This window comes from Pezoporus flaviventris, unplaced genomic scaffold, assembly GCF_033815535.1.
Source record: "Pezoporus flaviventris isolate CSIRO_AGI_PZ_B2104156 unplaced genomic scaffold, CSIRO_AGI_Pfla_v1 ptg000001l, whole genome shotgun sequence".
In the NCBI taxonomy this organism is placed as follows: Eukaryota; Metazoa; Chordata; class Aves; order Psittaciformes; family Psittacidae; genus Pezoporus; species Pezoporus flaviventris.
Window position 1 is genome coordinate 17,512,756 of NW_026892549.1, and position 26,988 is coordinate 17,539,743.

At 46.3% G+C, this 26,988-nt stretch overlaps 2 protein-coding genes across 6 annotated transcripts in view; one reads left to right on the forward strand and one right to left on the reverse strand.

The window, feature by feature from the left end:
- Positions 1-8,908: 8,908 nt before the first annotated feature.
- UPP2 (uridine phosphorylase 2) lies at positions 8,909-18,289 on the forward strand. Of its 2 annotated transcripts, XM_061446346.1 has the most exons (7): positions 8,909-9,071; positions 9,664-9,781; positions 10,819-10,977; positions 13,127-13,241; positions 15,823-16,032; positions 17,057-17,203; positions 17,705-18,289. In XM_061446346.1, the coding sequence occupies exons 1-7, from the start codon at positions 9,046-9,048 to the stop codon at positions 17,875-17,877; spliced, it is 948 nt and encodes a 315-aa protein (XP_061302330.1). In that variant the 5' UTR covers positions 8,909-9,045; the 3' UTR covers positions 17,878-18,289. The 2 variants fall into 2 exon arrangements, with proteins under 2 accessions (XP_061302330.1, XP_061302341.1); XM_061446357.1 differs by lacking the exon at positions 9,664-9,781 and having other exon boundaries at positions 8,920-9,071.
- Positions 18,290-21,776: 3,487 nt separating this feature from the next.
- CCDC148 (coiled-coil domain containing 148) overlaps positions 21,777-26,988 on the reverse strand; it is a 58,676-nt gene continuing 53,464 nt past the window's right edge. Inside the window, exons 13-14 of one of the 4 annotated variants that reach the window (XM_061446284.1) lie at positions 23,989-24,129; positions 21,777-22,019 (exon numbers count right to left, since the gene is read on the reverse strand). In XM_061446284.1, coding sequence (XP_061302268.1) covers positions 21,873-22,019; positions 23,989-24,129 — 288 coding nt within the window. In that variant the 3' untranslated portion in view covers positions 21,777-21,872. Of the gene's footprint in view, positions 22,020-23,988; positions 24,130-26,504; positions 26,717-26,988 lie in introns of those variants that run through there. The other 3 variants (XM_061446291.1, XM_061446310.1, XM_061446300.1) reach the window with 3 other exon arrangements.

The following is a 26,988-nucleotide window of genomic DNA, read 5'->3' on the forward strand; positions in this document are numbered from 1 at the left end:
CCCTTTTTAGGCAACACATAGTACAGAGCACCACAAAAAATACTAACAATTTAGCTGAGAATATAATGGAAATCCTTTGATTTTTCAGGATTGGGTTAAATACAGCCCTTATTCAGGATCTTGCAGATTGTTCCTGTTAAGACTGGAAATTCACAAAGAAGTCAGGTATTCATTTCTTGAAACCTGTTAGTTTAAAAAAATAATACCTCTAATTCTTTTATTTTTTGCACATACTGCAGGAGACAGTTTTCTTGTTCAAAATCAAAATTCCCTTTTACCACCAGTATTACAGCCAACAGCGTTCACCCTGTTCCACAAGCCCTGGCTCTTCTGCTGGTCTGTGGCTTCTTGCTGCCAGCACTGCCTGCAGCTGCTGTTTATGGTGGACACACTCATCCCAGTGCTTGTAACCAGCTCCCAGCCCATGCCAGCCCCACACAACCACAGTGGGTACATGCCCTGCCACGGGGCAGGTACGCTAACCCCCCAACAGCCCCCACTGGGTCAGCTCATACAAGCCAGTTTCTAAGTGGGGACAGAAATTTAACAGAGCTGATGTCTTTACCAATTAACAAAACTATGTCCTGAGGCTATTCCTTCAGCTCCTGCTTCTGAGTACAAACCATTGTTTTATCATCTACAAGCATCTGTGCATTTGGAAGAAAAAGAGGTCTCACGTCTGACCCCGCAGCAGGCTTTCTGCTTGTGAGGGCTGAAGAAAGAGAAGTCTAGGACTCTGCTCTGCTGTGTAGAAGAAACTGCTGCCGCCTCCGCTTTGTGCTCGCTTTCATGTCCCTGCCCTGGCACACTGCTGAACCAATTTGTGATTGCTAGTGGCAAAGCAATACAAGGTCGCTCTCTCCCCTCAGCCATGATGTGTCTGCACACTACCTGCAGCAGGGAGACACACATCCCTTGCTGGGGCTGCTCCAATGTGGCCCTAAACAGGGCTCTCCATCACCACAGCTCACTCTTCCTCAGACCTCACCACTCCCCTCGCCAAGTCACACAGCTTGTAGCTGCCACCAGAGTGGTACCAGGGTCAGCCAAGGCAGGAACCTCTTTTGCATAGAAGAGCACAAGGCAGGTCAGGATGACAGACCAACCGGTTCCAGGCACCCTGCGCCCATTGGCACAGAATCCCAGCTATGGGATGGAGATCAACAGCAGTGACAACTGTACAGCACTGCAACGCTACCACTGTGTTTAGCAAGCACTCAAGAAAATTGCCTTTTGGAACAGGAATGATTTATGGGATAAAGTATACTTATTGTCTGTGCTACCGGCTGAGGCAGGGTGAGGATAACAAACGAACCGCAGGGCAATGGCAGAGTTCTGGCAGGAGCCACAGGTTACTTAGGGGCGGAAGAAGAGCGCTGCTGGCAGCAAGAGCAGGGAAGTGGCAGGCTAGCCAACAGCGCGACCGTGATACAAGAGAGGACAGGAACGACCTCATCAGCCATCGCCTCACTGTGTGCTCTCATGGCGAGCAGCTCAGCACTGCCAACCCCACTAGTGCCACGGATGGGACTGTCAGCACGGAGGTGACACTGGAGAGGGAGCACTGACAGCAGAATCTGCTGTGCTGCAGGGACAGTGGCTGGCTCAGGGTGTGTGCGACAGGGCTGTGAGAGCCCAGCCTGGGCATGCTGCCTGCTCAGCTCTCCCGTCAGATCATGACAAAATGGAATTTGTTGTGAAATAGGTAAACAGGGGACCAGAGGCTGCCGAGCTACTGTGCCCAGGACCCGACTGTCCTCCTCCTGCGCTTACCCTAGCAGGGTTGTCCCTGAGCCTCTGGTTAACAAAAAAAGACACAAATTCCTGTAGTCTTTCATTACAGAATCACAGAATCATTATTGTTGGAAGGGACCTCTGGAGATCATCTAGTCCAACCCCCCTGTGTGGGCTCACCTGCTGTGCTCCCCTCATACTTTGAAAACACTTTTTGCGGCTGCAGCAAGCAGGAACAAAAAGCAGTGAAGGAAGGCAAGGTGAAACCTAACTTAGCCTGGGCATGAAGTCCCTGCATCCAAACAATCCCACTGCTGATCTTTCTTCTCACTTTAATTGCCATCATGCATGAAGGAATGAAAGGAACTCTACATTTGGAGAAGCGATATGCCAAAACCAGTGTTTGCTGTTGAAACTGATCCTCTGTGCTGGGCCAGGGAAAGAAGTTGTCCAGGAAGGGCACAGATGGGCAGCAGCGATAACGCAGTAACTACAATAAACTCTCACACTGCTGGCTGTGGAGACAGCAGTGGAGTGCAGGCGGAAACACCGTGTGGCTGCCTGTGCTGAGGCCACCAGGCAGGGCTGGGGCAGTGCCCCAAGCTCCAGCAACAAAGCCAGTACCTACTCAAACCAGTGGGTTTAAACCCAACGGGAACAGCTTTTCCTGAGGCGCACAAGGGACCAGCCTGGTGCTCTCAGAGCATGGGAGCGTGGGCCAGTGTGCGTGGCTGCTGCCTTGGGCCTGCACCTCTTGGGAGCCCATTGCAGCAGGGCAGGACACCCCGGAGCATGGGCACGGCACCTCTCATCTGCCCAAACAGGATTTAGATAGAAAGGTGTCTGCAGAGCACAGACTCCCCACCCAGCCCCAGGAGGGAGCCAGCATGCCATGCTCAAGGTAACTTACTGGGTGTGGAGAGAAAAGCAACTCAACTTTGTCCACAATTCCAAGAAATATTCCGGCAGTGAAGCAACAGCACTCAGCCCCTCTGGCACAGCAAACACAGGCAGATCAGTGGCTCGTTGCATAGCTGCAAATTTAAGGCAGCTAATTTTTGCCTGAAATAAATGGGCTTATGACGGTGTTTCACTCCAGGGGAAAACATGTCCTGACAAGCTGTAGTTACTTGCCATGCCCTGAAGGTTTGTGGTGCCTGGTTTCTTCAGAGCATTTTACCAATTTCTCCCAAAGCCAGGAACAGGTTTATACCAATAATAAATAAGGCAAAACAAAGAACCAGAGCAAACAGTTGATAAAAATCCACCTTTTGCCCGCCCTGTTTGCTGTTCTGGATCTGCAGCACAGTGAAGGGAAGGGGAAGGGGCCAGGGCCAGGGAGAGGGAACGCTCTGTACTACTGTTGGCATATAGCCTTGTTTCTGTCAGGTAAAAAATCTCCCCAGTGCCTTTTCTTCCTTTATGCTGATTGCCAGAAATCATTACTAGAGGAATACACCAGACATCTCTTAGATTGTGAATTTTCATGAGCTCTCTGCTAACAAGCAAGATCTGCTAATTTAAAAGCTGACACTAATGCACTTGTGTGAGCATGGGCTCGCACACACTGCTGTGATGGTGGTGCAAGAGCCTGCTCCTGCTATGAGCACAATCTGTCCCCTCCTGTCCAGCCCCGGCACCCACAGCCTCCTGCCTTCGCTCACAGACCAGGGCTGGTCTCCAGACTGCCCTAGTATCTCGCTTATCAGCAGCTTTAGGGAGCATGGCATTGCAACAGAGGTGCCACAGGAGAGACATCAGGAATGAGCTGACCTGAGAAGAAATTGCTCAGGCTTGTTCAGAGCAGACGTTACAGCAGCTCAGGCAGGACACAGCAGGTGAAGCATCTTTCCGCCATGCAAAGGCTGACATGCGGCTGTCTATTTTAAAATAGCATTTAACATGACTAGAGGTGTTGGATGGGTGCAGGAGCGCTGGCTCTCCTGAGCTCTTCTCTTGCTGAGAGCCTGTCTAGATTGCCATATGTTATTCTGCCGTATACTTCACCATGCTTTATTTGTCATCCTTTAGCACATATGCTAACAGCTCTACTGCCTGGCACTCAGAAAGTCTGAATTTAGCTCTGAATCAGTTACAAACAAACACTTGCTTGGGGCAATGATCTCCGCTTCTCACCATCCTCACTTCCCCTCCTTGCTTTGCAAAAGAAGAAAACAGGTAGTTGGACTAGATGATGATTGTAGGTCCCTTTCAACTGAAAATATTTTCCTTTCCCATCCTGTCCCTTCTCTTCTTGCAGCCTCCGCCATGGCAAGCAGGAAGGGAAACCATGCCTGCAATGCACGAGTCGCCCTGCAGTCGGTGGGAGAGAACAGCCACGCTTTAGCTGGGATATATTTAAAGCTGTCCTAAAGGAGAACTACCACGAGAAAAGTAATCACAAAGGAGGGAACCAAGCGTGAGGGACTTTCTGTACAGGTTGGGCAGCAAGCCAACCTGCACAGAATCAGGTGCCAAAACCTGTGCAGCCATAGCAGCTGCTATCCCTTCCCCTCATCATCAATTCTGGGAAGCCAAACGCACGAGTCAACTGTTTCTCTTGATGCAATTGTGTTTACTTAAAAAGAACATGCTTGTTCCTTTTACCTTGGACACAGCAGGGACAAACACCACCAGGAACATTGCTTACTCACGATTTCTCAACCTACTGTTCCAGGAGATTTCTGTCTCTGCTCACTCAGCAGGGCCACCCTCCAAAATCTTGCCCCTTGCCACATGCAGGGTGAGGGGTGGGTCCCTGCACAGAACAGGGCACACTGGGGCAGAGGGCTGTGGTGGGTCGGGGATAGGGTTTCACTGACCACCAGGCAAGGATGTAACAAATGACAGCTGGGTGTCCTGGCGTATTATTTTTAGTTCATAAGTAAATATTTAGCTTAAGAAATTGTCCGTGTGCTCTGGGAAATTGTTATATCATGAGACCGTTTACAGTCCCTGTCCAGCCATGCCCTGCAGGTTGCAGAGCACCCGTGGATGGGCTCAGTCCGCTGCAGAGCTGGCATTCCACAGGAGAAAACATCACTGTGCTAGAGCGACACCAGGGTCCGTTATCCTCCAAACCCCCTTGGGGCTTTGGATTTCAAGTCAGCATTGGATATCCAGGATAACAATGGAGCAGGGTTAGGACATGTGCCATTCCTTTCCTATCAGCTGCGCTCCCTTTGCAATCAGGTGATTTTTGTGCCCACTCATCCCACAGACTCATCTGGACTCAACGCACAAGCTGTTCCTTCTCCTTTATGAATGCACAACAATAATATGGGCCCTGTGTGCCAAATTAGCCTCTTGACAATGGCTGGGTAACTGCCTTGGATCCAGCCCCTCCACAGCCTGTGGCGGGAGGGCACGTGGCGAGCAGCTCCCAGCACACAGGGAGGGGCAGAAGCCAGCGGTCCTGCCCAGCTTTGCACCTCCTGTGGGATCAGAGCCTCCGGCGGGGAGGTGTTTCCACTGCGGAGAGAGCAATGCTGAAGGCAGGAGTGGGGCTGGGGAGCCTTGCTTTCCTCCGCTAAATGAGAGTGCACCGAGGGAAGCCAGCGAACCTGTGGGAAGCCTAAACCGTGATCTCACCTCCCCAAAGTGTTTACAGCTGCCATTTGCAAGTAGCAAACCTTCCTTATTGTACTCCCTAAATCAAGTAATGCTAATTGGACAAAACTGTGAAGATCTGCATGACAATCACTGCGTTAACGGCAACGTGCCTGAAATGTTGAGGTTTATGCTGAAAAATACAGCAATTGCACTGAGTGACTTAGGCAGCTCAAGGCTGCAGGTGGAAGATGGGTGCACGGCCTCAAGGAAACTTTTCTCTATATACCTCATGGTGCAATCTGGTGCACTCTAAAAGTAAAAAAGAGACTCCAGATTCTTATTCTTCAGGAGTGCTGTGGAGCATCAGTAATAAGTCATCTTTGGCAGGCATATGTTAACAGTATCCAGGGAGGGGAGAACTTCATCTCAGCACAGAAATCATTCCAGCCTGACTTTGGTACAACTCCAGCAAGTCTGAAATATCCATAAGGGCTCTGCTCTCATCCCTTTTCAGATCCATCCTGACCCTGACTTGGGCAAGATACCAAATTTACACTTTTCTGTGTAACACTGGTTTGTAATGCTTATTTGCTCTTACAGCATTTTGCAATTTTAAGGGTTTGGACATGTATTTGCCCTGCAAAAGGCTGTCTCAGTTACAGCAATTACCTTCCCTGCCCCATTAGTGAAATAGGACCTTGTTACTGGCTAGATGTTATGCTGCAAGCAGGCCACACACAATATGTTTTTAATTAGGTCTGTAGCTTTGAATGGATGGCCATCGTGCTTTGATTTTCTTTCAATTATTTTTAGTGCTTATTAACCAGCTAAATGGCAAAGAAGAAAAACACCATGCACAGACAGTAAAAGCATCTGGAAGGAGAGGGGCTTGCATATCACTTTGAAAGAAGCCAAAGCTGTCCTTAAGTACCAGTACAAAAGATGGGGGAACACCACGGCAGCAGGAGGGGAGGTGTGCAGGAGCAGGGTGGTGAGCCCGGCAGCCTCATTGTCCAGCCTTGCAGTACAGCTCACAGCTCATGACGCAGAAGACCTGCCTGTCATAGCCAAGCAGGATTTTGTGCTTATTTTGGGCTAACCCTGGCCTGCTGGGCCCAGGGTCACAAGCCCAGCACTCGGCCCAGGACCCCGGAGGTGCAGGTGTGGCCAGTACGCAGCCAAAGGCAGGACATCAAGGGACCAGCTGCTGAACCAGGGGCACAGGGGCATCAGCTCCACTGCAGGAGGCAAACCAGGCTGCTCAGCTGCCCCTGGTGTGCACAGAGGGGTGGCCAGGCTGGGCTCCCAAGAACAGGAGCCCACCAGCACCCAGAGAATGCCTAGTCCCCACCTCATAGCTGAACAGTTCAGTCTCCAAAGGCAGGCCCTGCCACGTTCACACAGCTGCAATTATAGAGTTGTCAAAGCTTAAAAAAAGTAAAAACCTCTGTAGGCAATTAAGGCTACCCAGAGCCTGTAATGAGCATGCTGACTACTTCTGCAGCCTCTTTGTGCTTCTCTGCATTTCACTGCTAGGATGAGCATTTGCTTTAACAGCCAGGGGACCTGCGATGGCAATCACATAAATCATAGAGAAGTGATCCAAGATGGCAGCAGATCAAACACATTGGTTGACAAAATCTGCACTGAAGTCAGACATGGTTATTGGTTCAGGTCACCATGGTAATTAATTACCTAGCACTTACCTAATTAACCAGAGCTTTCGCCTACTACTCCCAGAGGCCAATAGCAAATGCCAGATTCTGTCCCTCCAGCCAGTTGCCTAAAACATCTTCCGGGGCAATGTCTCCTATGGTGTCAGGACAGGCAGCAGGGCCAGTTTCTCCAGTCTTCTCCCACTCCCGGAGCACAGGTCACTTGTGCACATCTGTCTCAAACAGCACCACATTGCTGACAAGATGAACCTGGAAACACTGAGGCAGAGACTGAGTGCCCACAGCCTTGCTTGGCATCTTACTGTTCACACCGTGAGCAGGGGGACCTGGCCTGGCCAGTGCAGCACTGCCTCCATGCTGCTCTTTGGTCTGAGCCACAAACAGGGGCTGTGGTGGCTGCTCTGGCACTGCTGCTTGTTCCCCAGACCCCATCGGGCACGCTAAGGCATGCCCCACATCCCAGCACATGCTCCATGGCCCTGGGGCAGCAGGCAGTGGTGTGTGATGGAGCACAGACATTGCACAGTCCCATCACACATGGGGACAGTCACCAAGCACTGCTGTGACACCCACAGCGGACATCGGGCTGCTGTGCGAAGTCCTTTGTCTCCTTAGAGGGAAGATGTCTGAGAAATCACCCTGGCTGGGGCACAGTGACACTAAAAGCAGCTCCTGAATCGAGGGAGCCGAGGGAAGGGCTGCCCTGGGGAGAGGCCCCAGGGAGCCAACTTGCACTCCTCCCTCAGCCCCACTGCCAGCCAGCCCCCCTGGGACCAGGGCAAGCCTGCCACTGGCACCCCTGACCACGGACTATCCTGAAGGGCTCCCCCGGCTGAGAGGAAGCGGGGTGCAGAGAACAAATATCATTGCCTGAACATTGCCAAGAACAAAACCAGCCTCTCCAGGCTGGGACTAGTTGCTCCAGGACCCCTTTCTGACTGGCAGTAGCCTATCTCTGCCCATTGCCGTACCCGGGCACCTCTGTAGTAGTGAGTAGTGCTGCCCTCTGGGGAGCTTAGCCAGTGAGAGAAACAGATCTCTTGCAAGTCACTTTCTTGCCTTAAATTACAAGTGTGAAGACAGGGATTAGTGGGAACGGGCCACATCCAACTTTTGACACTTACCTTGTGTTTTCCTTCTCACATGGTTTTCCGGGCTACCCAAGAGGTACCATGACAGTTCAGAACATAAAAGGTGTGTCAGCCTCCAGCAACTCCACGCTCAGAGAGGCCATGCAGGGCTGAGGAGCCAGTCCCCCCCAAGCCCCTGGGCAGTGTGTTCCCTTCTGAGCCCCCTGCCAGGTGACACCGCACTGACAGACACCTGAGGCCTGCAAGCACCAGCGAGCGCTGGGTGCAATGCAGCTGCTCGCTGGCACGGGGTGATCCGCACCCACACAGGGACCCACGGAACAGCCCCAGCTGCTGCAGCTGCGAGACGTGATGTTGAGGTGGGACTGCAGCAGCCACTCCTAATGCACCATCACTCCTTCACGGAGCCTGTGGAGGTTTGCTGCAGCACTAACCCTTCCTTTGTGCACCTGAGATAAAAGCAGGTTGGTTTCCAATTTGCAGGGAATGGGGCTGGAGAAAGGCACGGCTTGGCTGTGGGAGTGTCAGTCCGATCCTCAGGATCCAGGAGAAGCACATCCCAGGGGAGCAGCGCCTCAGCATCAAACTCAGACAAGCCCTTGGCACGAAGCCGTGGCTGGAGACAGTCAGGCCTGCACCCCGCTGCGCACGTGTGCCTGACACGTGCCCAGAGCCCACCGCACGGGCCAGTGGGTCACCGGCCGTGGCCTCACCCTGAGCATGGCAGTGGAGGAGTTGAGGTTGACAGTGACACACCTGCAAAAACAGCCAATCCGCAACCAGTCACACCTGAGGGGGCAAAGGGGAGCGGGCAGAGGAGGTCTGGTCACTGTTGATCTTCGGAGCCAAACAGACAGAGAAGGTATTTAACCCCCTGCAGAGCCCTTAAAACCCCTTCTGAGCTCCAAACCCCAACAGCTGAGGAAATAGCGGGGTGTTTTCCTTACCTTTTCTGCAGAGTATCGCTTTCAGCTGACTCTGGTAGAGCCACTATGACTGAAACAACAGTTTACTCCGGGTGAGTAACTAGGGAAGGTTTGAATTTGTTTTAATAAGACAAGAAAAATGTTCTCTGGGTTTTGTTTCAGCCTTATTTATAAAACTGACCCATATTGTTACTTGGTTGCTTTCCCTCTATTAAAGCAGGCGGGAAGGGAAGGCAAACTGGCCTCCTGCTGCCTGCAGAATCTGAATTTAATTTGCACTTGTACTGCTAGGCAGTTATTTAGGACAATAGAAATATAAAATCCCGATTTGCTAAGAGCTTAATAAGCTGTCACACACAAAATAGCACAGTACATTACCTGCTAGGTATTTCTGGCAGAATTATATGATAGAAAGCTAAGGTTGCCATTGACAAAATTGATCATAAATGCTCAGAAACATTTTTGCCAAATACACAGACATAATAAAAGAGATGTTGAAGGAGTTACCGATAGCAGAAAGGCAGCCACCCTGGATGGCATGCAGAGCTCGCTTGTCCCTAACACCAGGGCCCTGCATAGCTCTTGCAGGGCTCCCAGGCCACCCCATGTCCCATCCTGCCCTGTCCCCATTCCTGTGGGCACTGCCTGGTGCCCCTAACCCATCTTTGCCCTATCTCCCTGCAGCAGCGGGCTTGTCCATATTAAAAACCCACACTTGGACTCAATGGAGGAGGACATTCTGTATCACTTGGACTTGGGAACCAAGACGCACAACCTGCCAGCAATGTTTGGGGACATAAAGGTAAATAGCAGGTGAAAGAGTGAGGTGGCAGATCCCAGCCCCTCATCTCACACCTCTGCTGTCCCATGCTTGGGCCCTCCTGCCTTGGATGCTTCCGCTGGGGACAGGGTTCAGCTGCTCAGCAAAGGGACTCAGTGACTCAGGGCAGCCTGGGCAGGGAGGTCATCTACCCTTGCTTGTTCCAGGCAGAAATCCCAATAGACAATTATCCTTTTAGAAACCTGTTCAGTTCCATAGAACTGGTTTTGTATTGGCCCCCATATTGGAGGACAGATGGAGGAAGCATTTGTCTAAAGTATCTGTTCATCATCTACTGGAAACAAGAGAAAGAGGATGTTGTATTTTTGGCCAAGACCTGCTGTCAAAACCAGCCTGTCACGACTGCCTCCTCCTCCATTTTAAATTGGAGCATTTCCCCAGCAGCACAGGGGAAGAGCTGTGGTGCCCCAGGGCTTCAGCAGCCCTGCCATGCAGGGGTTCCCACTCCCCTGCACCGCTGGCAGCCAGATCAGCATCGGTGCCCTTGCAGCTGCATGTTGGTCTCCCTCCTGTGTTCAGGGAGCATTTTATCCTTTAATATGTAAAATTTGTCCTTTTTCCTCTGTGACTTTATGGCCTCTCTGTCATCAGCAGTACTCACTAATTGCAGCCCACACTGTTGATGGAATAAATTAAATGATGAGCTACTCTAACATCTGGGTTTGCTTTGCAATCAGTAGGAACACTAACAGCGTAAATTTGCTAAAATATTTTAGATTTTTCCAAGTACTTTAGATATCCAAGTACATGCAGCTGTACAGGTGTCTGGACCTAGCATAGTCACAACCCTAAAGGAGTAATAGCTTGGGTATAGTTTTAACTCTTGGTTTTGAGACCCTCAGTTGTTCTGATGTCCCCTGGCTGCCAGTGAGGAAACAGCATCCTGCTGTGCTCCATGGGGAGATGTGTCTGGCACAGCCTGCCACTGCCAAATTAAGACTGAATCTTGGTACCTGTTTTAGCTAAGAAATACCAACACATTCATGTTTTACATCCAGTTTGTCTGCATTGGTGGAAGCCCAAACAGGATGAGGGCATTCGCCCAGTTCATGCACAAGGAGCTGGGACTGGCAGGCGATGGGGAGGACCTGGCAGACATTTGCGCAGGGACAGACCGCTATGCCATGTACCGGGCTGGGCCAGTGCTCTCCATTAGCGTAAGTACCGCACTGTGCTGCGCTGCACTGCACTGCAGGTGCTTTCCATCCCAGGCACTCATGACAACCCCTGCCCGTGGGGCTGCTGCTGTCATGGTCCTGCAGCAGGCTGGCATGAAGCTCTCTCTTCCCTTCAGCAGGGAGGGTGGCTAGCATGACCTTTCCCTCTCCATCTCCCGCAACTCCTGCCAGCAGATTTAATTCTTTTCAGTTTCAGCCATTATCACCAGTACAACCTTCCAGCCATGGTAAAGCGTCTTCTGTCTGAATGATATTTCTCGGCACCTTACATGTTCAGTTCGAAAAGCATTGCAGTAAAAATGTACATGCAAGTATTTTGTTCAGCTCAGTAGCCTGGCAGTTTGAGAGGCAAAGACCACTTCCCACCATGCATGAAGTATGAAATATTGCTGGAAGTATTACACTGACATGAGCTTTAAAGTTAAAGCCTTGCTTTATTATTAATTATTCTTTAAGAGAAGAATTTTTTTGCACCACACAAAATAAAAAGCAAATACAGGCTATGCTGGCGAGTGCTTATGCCCCAGGGATTGTCCTGCCATCATTTCTTCAGGTACAAGATTGATCTTGAATCTGATTCACAGGAGCCAGCGTCACTCATGTGACAGAGCTCACGTTTGGTCCCTCTGACAAAACATAACCAAACCTGATCGACGGAAATGCCAGAGGGAATCAATCTGACAGGATCTCAGGGGAAAAAGAACCCACAAGTTTTGCTATTCCCCTCTCTCGCAGCAGCTGTGACACAGCTAGAGGAAAAGCCTATGCTGAGCTCTTGGCCATGCACCAGTTTTGTGCCAATGAGGAAGCCATCCACCGCTGTGAGGGGATGCCGGGCAGAGCGTACAGCAAGCCTCCCCCAAAATGCTTCATGCAGAGCAGCTGCCAGCATCACATTTTTGCAAGTTGCTTAGAAACACAAATGAACTCAAACCAGAGGGAGGAGCACAGTTTCCTGCTTTGAATATTTACAATGAGAATAATTTTTTTAGGTATTGGCAGATAAGTCAGGCCGATGTTCCAGAATAAGAACATACAAGAAGTTTTCATATTTAAAACATGATACAAGCCTAATAGACCATCAGTCTCACAGCCAAATGCAAAGAGACAAAGCAATGTGAAAACTGACTGCATACATTAACTGTGCTTCTTTATACGTGGTTCCTTCAGGATTTTGAACAGGATAGCAAAACCAAAAAAATGTGAGGCATTTTTCAGGGGAAAAAACAAACCCCACACCACCAAACACCTTTTGTTTCTAAAAGTAAAGCTGAGAAAAGCACGTTGTTTGAGTGATGAAGCAGAAAACAAAGATGATCAAGTGCAGCAGCGCTGGGCAGAAAGTAGAGGCAGCCTCGACAGCTCCAGATTTGCAAAACATCTGCCAGCCTGGCAGAGTGGCAGCGGAGATGGGGCAGCAAGGCACAGTGAGCTGTGGCAGAGGATGGGGAATGGGCTGGTGCCAGTGGAAGGGAGAGTCTACAGGCAATCAGGCAGGCACAGGGAATGGAGTGACCCCAAGGTGGGTGATGTGAGCCAGGAAGCAGGATAGGTGGCCTACAAGGCTCAAGACGTCACGTAGCAGATGCCTGACCCCGAAACCAGTCCTCAGTGAGAGGCACAAACCCATCTGCTGTCCTTCATGCTCAGCAACATGGGCAGAGGTGCTCTGGTGTGGGGTGAGGACAGGTTAGGAGGCACCCAGAGAAGCAGAGGCTCAAGTTCTCCTCACTGAAATTCACCACTCCAAGAGTACAAGCAGGACACAACAAAGAATGGACATCAGCATGTGGCATAAGGATGGGCACTGGAAGGAAAGACCTTGGAGCGTTCAGACATCCAGATGCATTTGTGGTGAGATCTTTCTCAAAGGAGAGACACCGTTTGCGTGCCTGGTGTACTGGTCCCCAGGCATGAATACCAGCTCTATTGATAAGAAGAGCCTTAAAAGCATCAAGGGGAGAAGAGGGTTAGACTTTTTACCTGAACAGGTTACAAAGACCCTGAGATGTCTCAAAAAATTGGTGTCATCACTGGAAAGAGGCCACACCATAACTCTGAGCTCATTGCAGTCACATACCTGTCACCTGCCACAGTATCACGTTTTTCATTTCTCTCTTCTCAACAGCATGGGATGGGTATCCCTTCCATTTCCATCATGCTTCATGAACTAATTAAACTTCTGCACCACGCAAAATGCCGAGATGTTACTATTATACGCATTGGTACTTCTGGAGGTTTAGGTAAGTTACCATGGTCTTTCTTCAGAGAAAAATAAGTTGCTACTAAAAAAAAAAATCTCAGCAATAGGTCATGCAGTTATGAGCTCTAGCACTTTGTCAGGTCCCCAGGTACCAAACAACATGATATTTTGTTTTGGGTTAAAACCCAGCAAACTTCTAGTGACTGGCTTAGCAGAGTGCATATTTTTATAATGAACAAAGGCTTTGCATTCTAAACAATTGGATATCACTTTTCAAACTGGAAACACTTGACTGGAAGGTGCCCACTAGACCTGTTGTTTGCGAACAGAGAAGCACTTGTGGGTGATGTGGTGGTTAGAGGCCATCTTGGGCACAGCAATTGTGAGCAACAGGTAGTTTTCAGTTCTTGCAGCAGTAAGGAGGGGGTCAGCCGAACTGCTGAGTTGGACTTGTAAAGGACAGACTTCAGCCTGTTTAGCAGACTGGTTGGCAGAGTCCCTTTGGTGGAAGTCCTGAAGGGCAAAGGAGTCCAGGAAGGATGGACATTCCTCAAAAAGGAAATCAAGGTACAGGGGCAGGCCATCCCCCTAAAGACAAGCCAGCAGGAAAGAAGCCCAGCCTGGCTGAACAGACGAGCAGAGAGCTTTGGCTGGAACTCAGGAAAAATCAAAAAAAAAAAAAGAAAAGTTTTATGACCTTTGGAAGAAGGGGCACCTGCTCCGCAGGAGAACTACAATGATGTTGTGAAGATATGATGTTATCCTGGCTTGTATCAGCAGTAGCATAGCCAGTAGGTTTAGGGAAGCAATCTTCCCCTTGTAATCAGCACTGGTGAGGCTGCACCTCAAATCCTGTGTTTGGTTTTGGGCCCCTCAGTCCAAGAAAGACATTGAGGTGCTGAAGCAAGTTCAGAGAAGGGCAATGGGATGAGGGGTCTGGAATACAAGTACCATGAGGAGCAGCTGATAGAACTGGGGTGGTTTAGCCTGGAGAAGAGAAGGCTCAGGGGGGACCTTCTTGCTCTCTACGACTACCTGAAAGAAGGTTGTAGTGAGATGAGAGTCGATCTCTTCTACCACGTAACAAGTGATAGGATGAGAGGAAACGGCCTCAAGTTGTGCCAGGGGAGGTTTGATTGGATATGAAGAAAGATGTCTTCACCACAAGGGTTGTCCAGCAACCCGGAATGGAACAGGCTGCCCAGGAAAACGGTGGAGTGACCATCCCTGGGAGTACTTAAAAGACATGTAGACGTGCCGCTTAGGGACATGTAGCAGACTTGGCAGTGCTGGGTGATGATCTTGATGATTGATGATCTTAAAGGTCTTTTCCAACCTAAATAATTCTATGTTCAACATCTTTGTCCGTGACATGGACAGTGGGATTGAGTGCGCCCTCAGCAAGTTTGCCGATGACACCAAGCTGTGTGGTTTGGTTGATACCCTGGAGGGAAGGAATGCCATCCAGGGTGACCCTGACACACTTGTGAGGTGAGCTGATGCCAATTTATGAAGTTTGACCATGCCAAGTGCAAGGTCCTACACCTGGGTCAGAGCAATCCCAGGCACAGCTACAGGTTGGGCAGAGAAGAGATTCAGAGCAGCTCTGTGGAGAAGGACTTGGGGGTGCTGGTTGATGAGAAAATGAACACGAGCCGGCTTCAGTGTGCGCTCGCAGCCCAGAAAGCCAACCGTATCCTGGGCTGCATCAAAAGCAGCGTGACCAGTAGGTCGAAGGAGGTGATCCTGCCCCTCTACTCTGCTCTTATGAGACCTCACTTAGACTACTGTGTGCAGTTCTGGTGTCCTCAACGTAAAAAGGACATGGAACCGTTGGAACAAGTCCAGAGAAGGGCCACGAGGATGATCAGGGGACTGGAGCACCTCCCGTATGAAGATAGGCTGAGGAAGTTGGGGCTGTTCAGCCTGGAGAAGAGAAGGATGCGTGGAGACCTCATAGCAGCCTTCCAGTATCTGAAGGGGGGCTATGGGGATGCTGTGGAGGGACTCTTCATTAGAGACTGTAGTGACAGGACAAGGGGTAACGGGTTAAAACTTAAACAGGGGAAGTTTAGACTGGATATAAGGAGGAAGCTCTTTCCTGTAAGGGTGGTGAGGCACTGGAATGGGTTGCCCAAGGAGGTTGTGAATGCTTCATTCCTGGTGGTGTTCAAGGCTGGGCTGGACAGAGCCTTGGGTGACATGGTTTAGTGTGAGGTGTCCCTGCCTGTGGCAGGGAGGTTGGAACTAGATGATCTTAAGGTCCTTTCCCACTTTAACTATTCTATGATTCTATGATCCTATGACCCCCAGCCAGGGTAGTAGTGCTGCTTGTGCCTGCAGAAGCTAGTGGTGGGCCATGATCGCCGCAAGCCAGAAGCAATTAAAATGCTGTTGCTCAGCACGTTCCCACAATTGCTCATCTTGTGCTGATTCTGTACATTTTACTTGTACATCTGTGCTACTGCATGAATTTCAGTTATTCTCTCACATCTGTTTTACTAAAAAGAACAACCCCACAGTCACTCATACATCTATAGAGATTTTCCTGTCATGCTGAATTTTCACAGCAGTCACAAGTGTTATGAGCTCTGGCTTAGACTCAGCATTTTTTTTCACAGGCATCAAGCCCGGGACTGTTGTGATCACAGACACAGCAATGGACTCCTCCTTCAAGCCACGGTTTAAGCAGGTGGTGCTGGATGATGTGGTGGTGCGGAGCACAGAGTTAGACAAGGACCTTGCAAAGGAGCTTCTTGCCTGCAGCAAGGAGGTTCCTGATTTCCCTACACTCATCGGCCATACCATGTGCACCTATGACTTCTATGAAGGTAAAACAACCTTTGCCTGTACTTCCTCCCCACAAACATAATGCCAAGTCTTATGTTCTTCTGTAGGCAAAACTGTTCATGCTTTCAAAGTCTAAGAAGGGCTGCAGGAGCAGACCCACCTGATAATACATTAGAGGTTATTCAGTGGTCAGAACAGGGTACACCTTCAGAACATGCAATACCAGTTTTGGGGCTGTCTGGGCAAATTGGCCTCTTGTGCATCTGACAGTTAAATTTTGTAACGTTACCTGCAAGGCCAGTGCTGCTGTAGCTGATGGTGGATCATGAGCTAAGATCCACCCAGCAGTGGTAGCTCCCTGGGACAATGCAGATGCCCAGGGGACCTATTCTGCCCTGGTCCACCCATTCAGTAGGAGTTACGTGCAGTCACAGACCTGCTGAAAGCAGGAGTAGCTGCACCCTGGCAAAGAAAACAGCCCCTCATCCACAGCTGTGTGGTGAGCCTAGCAGATGGGTTAATATTGAGTGTTTCCTACAACAAAGATTGTAACTTCAGAACTACCAAACACTAAGGAAATGTTAGGAAGCTTGTAACATTTATGTAAACAAACTTTGGTTAATCTGGAACCATTTTGCTTGCAAAATTAAATGCTGATTGCAGAGTAGATGAAATGCAATAAATGAAGAATTAATAATCTCAGGACTATTTATAAACTGTTGGATCTGCTTGCAAATGCAGCCATCTGTGTATTGCTCAAGGCCATGTTTTATTTAAACAAAAATCCATTTGAGCGGATTAATAGTAGGAGCAGCAATAAAATGAAGTATGCTGCCCAGGTTAGCACAACTGCAGGTATACATTTGGCTTGCATGAAGGACTTTACATGCTGTGTGAGAGGAGTAGCTGTACTGGACATAAGTACAACTACTTAAGTAACTAGTCAAAGGAAAACTTAGGTGGCTTCAGACAAACGCAGGTACTGCTGAACTTTCCATTTGAAACTACACCCCATTAACTTCAACTGTAAAGCTAGGCAGTGACACTTCTCTGCTTCCTTTCAAGGTCAGGGGAGATTAGATGGAGCATTGTGCTCTTTTTCCAGTGAAAAAAAGTTAGAGTACTTAAAAAGAGCTTACAATGCCGGTGTGAGGAACATCGAAATGGAGTCCACAGCATTCGCTGCCCTGTGCAGGTTGTGTGGCCTGAAAGGTGAGTGTTTCTGCATCCTTCCCTGCATTCCACAGCTTAACCCAACCTGAGGGTTTGATTTGGTGCGAGATTCAGACAACCCAAGGGCCAAAACCACATTCCTAACTATTTTAACTTGAAACATACACTAGAACAAATTTTGTGAGTCAATAAAAACCAAGTTTGTTTTAGAAGACCTGAGTGCATGTTGGACAAAACAAAACTTAATACTCCCTCCTCCCTTTCCTGGCCTTAAAACAAGCCTTGGCTACACAGGCCAGCTGCCTTCCTTTGTTTTGCTGGAAGAGCGTGAGTGGGGGGCACCCAGGGAGTGGTGCTGCAGCCAGCAGCTACCCAGGGACCCTGCCGCTTCAGCCTTCCCAGTGCGGCAGGATGCATTCCACAGCGAGCTCTGGGGAGGGCAGCAGTAGCAGAGCATCCACAACCCACGGGGCAGTGTTCTAAGGCAAAGGGTGCTCATAATCAGGCGTGAGGTAACACAGTGCTTCGGCCATCCTGCAGCCGCTGTCGTTTGTGTGGCACTCCTGGATCGCCTGGAGGGGGACCAGATCCGGGCATCCCATGAGCTGCTGTGGGAATACCAGCAGCGGCCCCAGCGCTTGATTGCAGCCTTCATCCGAAAGCAGCTGGGGCTGTGCCCTCCAGCAGGAAACAAGCTTTTCTCCACAAACTGATGGGTGATGCAGCACAAGCAGTGCAGGCTTGGTCTCCCATGCCAGGCACACCACATCCCCTTTTTCTGCGAAATGGAAAAGACTGACTTGGTCAAGATGCACTCCCATGGACAAGTGCCCTCCACGGCTGAGTGGGGCAGCTGGATCCAGTGAACATCACCATGCAGGAGCTGGAGACCTCCAAAGTGGCTTGAATTACACCAACAACCTGCTCACCCAAGGACAGCTCCAGACAGTATTTGTACAGAAATTAAGAGTGTTTTACCAAACTGCATGCTCCTCAGTCCCATCTCCAGTGATCAGAAAGGACTGTACTGTTAGGGTCAATCCTGTCCACAGCAATCCTCCGGGAAGGAGTTCCCTCTTCATTTGGCATAAAGCCAAAAACTAAGTAAATGATGCACAAAATTAATCCATATTTGTGACTATTACTATTATTCATTAAGGATCTGTCAAAACCTGACATGTACAAGGGCATTTGAAGATAAGAGGGAGTGTGTGGGAAGCCCACTTTGCACAGGCTGTCCTCAAGAAAAGCAGACTGCACGGTTGGCAGCTTTAGGGGTGGGGAGCACAGAGACCTTTGAGATGGAAAGGGATAGGAAGCACAGGTTACTGATACATCCTTCACCAGATTTCACCTGAGTGCCAGGGACATCTTTCATGTTCATCTGCTAATCAACACACATCAACAGCCCAGAAACTCATTTGTAAGTGTCCCCACAAGCTGTGCCTGGGTGGCACAGAGGGTTTTTTTCAGAGGTCACCTACAGTCTGAAGAATTTCCCATCAAAATCACTTCTAGTTCTTAAGTTTCACTAACAAGCTTGCTTCCAGTTCTGCTAAGTCCAAAGTCTGCTTAAGAAACTTCTATACTAATAGCAATGTACCTTAAGTCTGTTGTGAAAATTTAAAACCACTCCAGGAAAAGAAATATGATACTTTAACATTTTGCCTAATTTGATAGGTGATGTTTGTTCTGCCCTAGCTTACGGAAACATAGATGCAGTCATTAACTTTGCAGGAGGTGAAGAACTCTCTATTTTCTAGAACAATGTGCAGTAAAGAGACTCTCGTTTTACTTACTTTGCTCTTAGCTTAATGATTATGCTATGAAATGTTTTTTCTGCTGCACATTCTAAGTTTGACACTGTTTAGGGCTTTCAGATGAGTCAGTAATTTACACAGCTCAGAATGCATGTCCTTGGTGAGCTCCTTTTCAAAATACTGACCATTATTGCAGGGCCCTCTCTATTCTTAGAGGGTCAGAACTGGCATCTCAGTCAGTTACGTTCTTCTTTTTTCTACAGATACATATATGTGCATATAAGCTTACGTGCACATAAGCTGGCACAAACTTGAAGTGTTTTGTAATGGCCAGATACCGCATCAACCGATCTTGCACCAGTTGGGTGCTCAACTTTCAGGCACTATTTAACATTTCAGCCAATTTTCTGCCTACCAAAATTCACAAATAAGTAGTATGCCTTGAAACTGAGCCACCTCACTTTCACAAAGAAGTTTTTCTCAGGCTTTAAAAACTCAGATTGTTAGTCAAACTGCATACACTTTATTCACTGGCATAAAGAATAGCTGACTTCTGAACTGTTACCCTCAGCGAGTCAAAACCAACAAAGTAGGGCTGCAAAAGATGCTGGTTGAGAAGTCTATTTCCCATTAACATTTTTCAAATCACTATTTTTATGTGCAAGTAATTTCACACATCTTTGTACAAAAATAACTTTCAATTTTATTTTATTTTTTTATAGCATTTATCCTGAAAACAAACATCCTTATAAGCATCTCCATTTCCTGAAGGGCTTTCATCACCTTTTGTGAACAGTGCTAAGGTGAGGACAACAAAGTAAGGCGAAACACCCACCTCCTTCCACAGGAGCACAGGAGAGAGGCACTTGGCCAGGCTAGGGAGAGTGGCTGAGGCAGTCTGCAGGAAAAGCCTCTAAGTGTGCTGAGCTAAATACTTGAAGCCAGTTTCACTGACCTGCTTGTTTTCCACGCATCACTGTTACATGAAAATCCCTCTAAAAATCTTCATTCTGGCCTCATTGTATCAATAACAAGCCCCAGCTCCTGGCTGCAGTGAGCTGGCACAGACTCATGTATGCTACACAGATGTAAGCGGGCTTCTACTCACTCTATTCCCTGAGAGACAACGGACAATCACAAGACAGTGCCTAAAAATCAGTGCCCTTTATTTAAAAACATGCCTGCTTCATTGAAACTTTCTTTTTTCATAAATGTCTTGGTATTTATAAAAGATGACAACTATGAGCTGAAAAGATTTTGCACCACTGACAGTATCTTGCAGATCTGTTTTTAAAGGCAAGTTAAAAAAAAAAAAAATCAGTTGCCTTAAGTTTGGAATCTTCTGTTCTGAGAAAGCAGTCTAGCAGCCAATCTGGCCTCTAAATAGAAGAAAAGCAGTGCTGGTCTCCCTGCAGGAACATCCAACAAGTTGTGAAGATGGCCAAGTATGTTTTAAGAATGAGTTACCCCAAATGAGATACCAAAATAAAATGCACAAATACACACAAAATAGCAATTCTAGCACAAGCATGCAAAATTACATTCAGAAGACACACAGCTCCCACGGCTTTTGGGCAGTCTCTGTAGCATTCTCTTCCCCCATTAAAATAACATAGCTTCAATACTCAGATTACGTTGCTCCTGTTCTTAAATTTGCTTGCACTCAGGAGTCTGTCGCATAGCTCTTCCCCTGCCTTTCTGGCACCCTTCTTACAGTCTCCGTCTGCTCTGACTTTGCATCCTTGCACACTCGTGCTGGAGCAAACCTCCCTCCCCCAGGTGCTGAGACACCTGCTGAGATCAGGCTCACGCTGCAAGATTTTGCCAATGTTACTAACAGTTTGAGTGTGAAAACTCAACATTGCTTGTCTCTGATTACAAAACATTTGGTGTAGAACCACCAAATATGTCAAGAGAAGAGGGACTGTTGTCTGTGCCAGGGAAGGAGGTGCTATACAGCGGCTAGCATCAAAACCACTCTCTCTTGGTGTTTGCACCATGGACTCCGCTGGGAGAGCAGAGACTGGGCTTTCAGCTGCCCTGATCCGCAGTATTTCACTGTGACAGTTACTGTCTGTTTCACAAGGTGTTGGAGGTATGTGATCCATTAATGCCTATAAGCCATTACAATATTACATTAATGAAGTACCTGTAATTATCCAGATACACAATGTTCAGATCTCCCTGAAATGTTTGGTTAAACTGCTAATTATACCTTGTTTACATACATTTTACACTTATGTAAGACTGGAAAACATAGTTACAAAATGGAATTACATTAATTTTCCTTTCATTTAAATAAAACCTTAATCAGTACTTTCTGCTCCAAAATAAAGATCCCTGATCTGAAATGTTATTTCTAATTTATAATTTATACTGAAAGACTAATCTGCAACATGAAATTGCATGACTGGCTTGCAGTCATGATGCAGCAAATTTGTTTCTAAATATAGACAAAGGTTAAGTTTATTTTTATAATAATCAAAGAATAATAAAAACATTCATTAAAATAATCAAATTCTCAAGAAACCAGCAATGAAAGTTGTGGGGTGTATTCACGTGTCACAATTTAAAGTGGCTGTTCTGCAAATCTATTTTGGATTTATGCTGCCAATTAAAAAACAGAGTTCCTATTCAAGATGCTATACATCAGACTGGCCTGTAATGTCTGTAGGAGATAGGATAGGTGTCCTATCTCCCAGTAGAAAGGGACATGCGAAATTACACCACAACAGCCTACACCCACCAAAACTCTGTTCAACCTTTACCAAGACAGGCGTAAAATGGGGTAGCCCTGCATGAGAAAGGCATATTGTTTTTTAGAATGATTGCACACACTGAGAACTACGTAGTTCTATGGCACAGGCTAAGGAAAATTTATTTAAAGTTTTCACATTATAGGCCAGACAATACCCCTGAAGTTTCTCTACTTTTGATACGAGAGCTGCTCACAGTTTAAAAGCTGTAGATTCCATGTCTCTTCTTGGAAGCTTCAGTGGAGGAATTTTTGGTAAAATCTCTTTTGCATAAAGCGTTTTATGAAGACCAGCTTCTCGAAGAGCTAGCTCAACACGAAGTCTAGGGTCAGAAGTGATCTGTTAATATAAACCACACAATGATAAATAGAAACAAACCAATACTTTCCTCAGAAACAGTGTCTCTCACAGGTTATCTGTAAATGTATATATTTAAAAAGTTTTAAGAGACAGAAAATTACGGTCATAAAATAAAGCCTTCAAAAGCAGAGAAACTCTATAGTAAACAGGTCTTATCTCACTGCACATATCTTGATATTATCCTTTTTAATATTAGTGATCACAAACTATTTTAACAGCCCTGGTTGTCATTCCTCAGCAAAACTGAAAGGGTAGCTGAGAAACCAAGTGATGTTTAGTTCAGCCTGCTCAGTGAAGAGTTGCTGACTCCTCTAATGCTCCCCAACAATACAGCCCTGCTTTCAGCACAACACTTCTAATCCCTTCTTGGTTTTTTCTACAGCATCCAAGTGTTTCAAACATGTTTCTGATTTTTCTCACAGCATTGTCTGTGACAACATAGCAGTAACACTTCCATTTTACATCAACCAACAATTAATGCCTAAGGAAATTACTTCTAAAATTTGTCGACAGGTTATTTGGCAAAATTTGTAAGCCTCTCTCAAATCCTTCTTCCATGGGCTATAGTGGGAGAGCACTGAAAGTACAAGAGAACGTGTGACATTGCCTTCAGCTCTAGCATCTACCGCCACAAAGCCCAGAGCTGCTGGGAAGCCCAGCACTGGGAAATACTATTCACAACCACTGCAGCTCTGGGATGGAGCACACCAGTGTGATTGGCAGGAGACACATATTACAGTTCAAGCAGTACCAAATCCCATTTTGAGCGGAAACAGGAAGAATATTCTGAGAATTCAGATATCAATCCCAAATACACCTGTTTAGAACATTTTTAAGCTAAGGCTTTTCAGAACCTCATACATAGGTCAGATTTTGAAAAATTTTACTAGCCAAAAAAACCTTGTATATCTTGTGCCACATCTCTCTTTTATCAAACTGAGAAGATTTAGAATGCCTTAAAATGGGAAATGCTGGACAAGCTTAGTTATAGACATCATTAAATTTCAGGTTATTCAATGCTAAAATAAAGCTTTTATGCCACAGAATTATATCATAGCACTTCTTTTTCTGTAAATATAATTTTCAAATTCCAGAGCGGGAATAATTTCAAAGGTATAGACTGAGTAGACAGGGAACAGTGAAGGAATAAAAAAAATCCTCCCCTATGTTACTAATTCCACTTGAAATTATGCTACCACTGTCCTCAGCAGTATGAGTGACCTGAAAATGAGAATACAGTTACTCCAGTTTCCTGCTTCTTTTCCACCTCACCAGTTTCTTCTCCTTTAGCCCTTGCATATCACATCCCAACTAATCCTCAGTCTAGCAACACTGTAAGATAGTCAAGATACTAATTTTCACTTTATGAAAATACTTGTGCTGTGCATAATCTTCCACAAAAAAAGAATGCCCCATAATTAAGTTACCTGTAACACAGCTGTTTTGCATACATTCAGGAAAACTTCTATGCTGAGTCAATTCACTTCAAATACTTTGTACAACACTAACTGGAGCAGGGGAAAAGGAGGCATTCTTTAAATAAATGCATAAAAATGTAAAAGGGGTAAGTTTTGAAATGAAAAAATAGCAAACAGCTCAGTCAAAATGCTCAGCAAACACAACAACTGCACAGTGGTCCATTGATCCCAGCATCCTTTGTCTTAGCGGTGGCAGTGGGGGATGCTGTCCAGGGAGAGCCCATGACTCCTATGATGGACCTGAGCACACCCTTATGGTCACTCTCATTGTGGTCCTCCAGCATCTACACCTGGGCAGAGAGATTACCCCACCTATTTGTCCTAATGTTTTTATTTTAATACAAATTATATTCTATATTCTACTGTTAATATTGCTATTTAGGAGATAAATTACTAATGTTAGTATCACGCACCACCATTAAGATATATGTGCATACAATAAATTATATAGTGTGACTAGAGACAATTACCTGCTGTTCATTGTATGTATGCAACTGAAACAGTGGCTTCTGAATATCAAACTCTTCTTTGGTTCCGATGCCCATTCGAGCTTTAGACGCCACTGTATCAGCCACTGCTCTGGCTGGATCTGGTTTTGCAATAACAGCAACCTAAAACACATTACATGAAAAGAACAATTACTCTGTGTAGCCCTGAGGTGACAAAAGGTTATTATCAATAACACATCCTTTGAGAACATGATCATTTACCTGGTTGAAAAATTTCAAAAGTTGTCTTAAACCACTTTGTATCCTTATATAAAAGTTGTAAAGCTTAAAACTAGAATCCAGAATAAAACCACATTGACAGAGTATAATAAACAGGGAGACTTTTTTTCCTGTTTCCCAATGGAGGCAATTTAATTGTCTGGACTTAATATGGCACTGTGCATGCCCAGAACTGCTGTGAAGTGGAGAACCGCCCGCTGTGTGGGCAGGCTTAACACTGAATAATCTGAATATTGTGAATGCCAATTGTCAGTCCTTGAAAACATAAACTTGAAGCTGGACTGCATTTCCACAAAGAGATAGTTTACATTGCTACCTTGTCATACCCCAGGGAAGAAATAAGCTTATGCTAAGCTTTAGGCTACCAGAAAACAGCACTTCCCAGATACGTGCACTACTGACACCGTAACAGCGGCATGCAGTCCTGGCTGTGGAGGAGGCCTCTGCTCAGCAAGAATGCAGGCAGTGAAGCAATAGCATCCTCAGCTTTCTAGCAGAACTTGACATGAGCTCTGACTTTCAAAACCAGTAACCAAAAGGAACCAGCAGACTCAGAATTTAGCAATACCCACAATTCCTGTAAGTCTGAATGTTCTTTTTCTTAGGATGGAAACAAAGGTGTTCAGATCAAGTAGTTCACAGTTTTTACTGAGTCGCGGGCAACAACATGGAGTGATATGCCACAAATAATATAATTCTTTGGATTTTTTCTCAAGTGCTCTGTTTTAACTGTTTAATTTCCTGTGGCTAGATCAGTATCAAAGATTCTCTCTGACATTACATTGTGTAAGAGAGAAACTTTTTTCATTTATTATTTTCTTTTTTCTTTGGGTTAAAATATTCAGATATAGGCTAATACTACTTGGAAGATACAGAAAGATGCATAAGCAAAATAACTGAAGTCAGGACACCATCTGAATGGCTAAAACAAGAAACAAATATTTAAAATTATGGTAATTTTCTGCCATTTCTTTAAGAAAATGTCACCTTTGTGTTCACAGGCTGTCGAAATATACAGATGGGATGACTTTAGTAAATATCTTGTTTTTCCCCACATACAACTAAGGGGCATATTTTATGAAGCAGTATTTCATTAGTGTGAAACAGAGAATAATTACTGGTTAGGAAAATGTAATGAAGTGGGAACTCTACCATGCTGGTCAAAGGCCATCATAGAAGCATTTTCTACTTTTGCAAGAGAACTGAGTCAGTCAGAAGAGATCAACAGAACATGAATCTCAACCAGCTTTTTGTCATGTCTGATGCAAAAGACAATGCGATTCAAGCAGTGACTTAGAAAAGATGTAATAGAGTTATTAAAAATGCATTGTCAACCTAAAATAATGCTGGAAATGCAGCAAAATATTTAACTGAATCAGATCATTAAAAATGAAGTATTATTGACTGGAGATGAGCCTGAGTTCAACAGTTTAAAGAACGACTGAAATAACAGACTAATGATCCATTAAGTTTATATATTCCTGTAACACTCAGTAATCCCAGAGAAGATGGCTTGCAGTATTCGACCTCTGCTATATTTTTCTTTCATCTGGACCTTGTACACCCAAATCCTGAAGTGAAAGCATTTACAAAGCCATAGCCACAAGGAAGAATTTCATTGGCATGCACACTGTACTGGGATGGTTAATCCTGAAGCCAAAGTACATGCCAAAGGTGAGGTCAAGGTTGCATCAAATATTGTATTTTTAACCATAGGTAGTCATAGAATCATAGAATAGTTAGGGTTGGAAAGGACGTTAAGATCATCTAGTTCCAACCCCCCTGCCACAGGCAGGGACATCTTGCACTAAACCGTGTCACCCAGGGCTCTGTCCAAGCCAGCCTTGAACCCCACCAGGGATGGAGCATTCACAACCTCCCTGGGCAACCCATTCCAGTGCCTCACCACCCTCACAGGAAAGAATTTCCTTCTTATATCCAATCTAAACTTCCCCTGTTTAAGTTTTAACCTGTTACCCCTTGTCCTGTCACTACAGTCTCTAATGAAGAGTCCCTCCACAGCATCCCTATAGGCCCCCTTCAGATACTGGAAGGCTGCTATGAGGTCTCCACACAGCCTTCTCTTCTCCAGCCTGAACAGCCCCAACTTCCTCATCCTATCTTCATACAGGAGGCACTCTAGTCCCCTGATCATTCTCGTGGCCCTCCTCTGGACTTGTTCCAACAGTTCCATGTCCTTTTTATGTTGAGGACACCAGAACCGCACACAATACTCTAAGTGAGGTCTCACGAGAGCAGAGGGGCAGGATCACCTCCTTTGACCTGCTGGTCACGCTGCTTTTGATGCAGTCTTGGGGAGAAAGCTGCTGTATTAGTGATGTTTAAATTATCTGAAATCAAAAGGGTTTGGAGAGCTTCTTTTCTTCCTCCCTTATTTTCCTTCGGGTGCACATTTGGGCTGCAGTTCCTATAGTGTAAAGAATGTGAAATCCTGATTTTTCCTTTTAAACTTTGGAGGGAAAACCAAGAAGAATAGATATGGAAATGTAAATGATGGTAAAATTACTACTTAAAAAGTCAGCAGTAAAAAAACACAAAACACTACATTTACTATGACAAACATTAGCAAGCATTTTCTGAGATGTCCTTTTTAAAATAACATGCCAAAGTTTCAGAGAGAGTTAAATCTCTCTGAAGAAAAGTTATCCAAGGTCTGTAAGTTTTCAGAATTTAAAAAGAATTTAAATTACTCAGAAATCTTGCCAAACACTTGAGGCAGAC

What these genes read in the sequence shown, in the direction of transcription:
- UPP2 (XM_061446346.1), top strand. Translation starts at nt 9,046, where the DNA reads ATGACTGAAACAACAGTTTACTCCGG. An exon ending in GGCCAGTGCTCTCCATTAGC is followed by an intron (nt 10,978 to 13,126) that starts GTAAGTACCGCA and finishes TCTTCTCAACAG; the next exon opens with CATGGGATGGGTATCCCTTC. An exon ending in CACCTATGACTTCTATGAAG is followed by an intron (nt 16,033 to 17,056) that starts GTAAAACAACCT and finishes CTTCCTTTCAAG; the next exon opens with GTCAGGGGAGATTAGATGGA.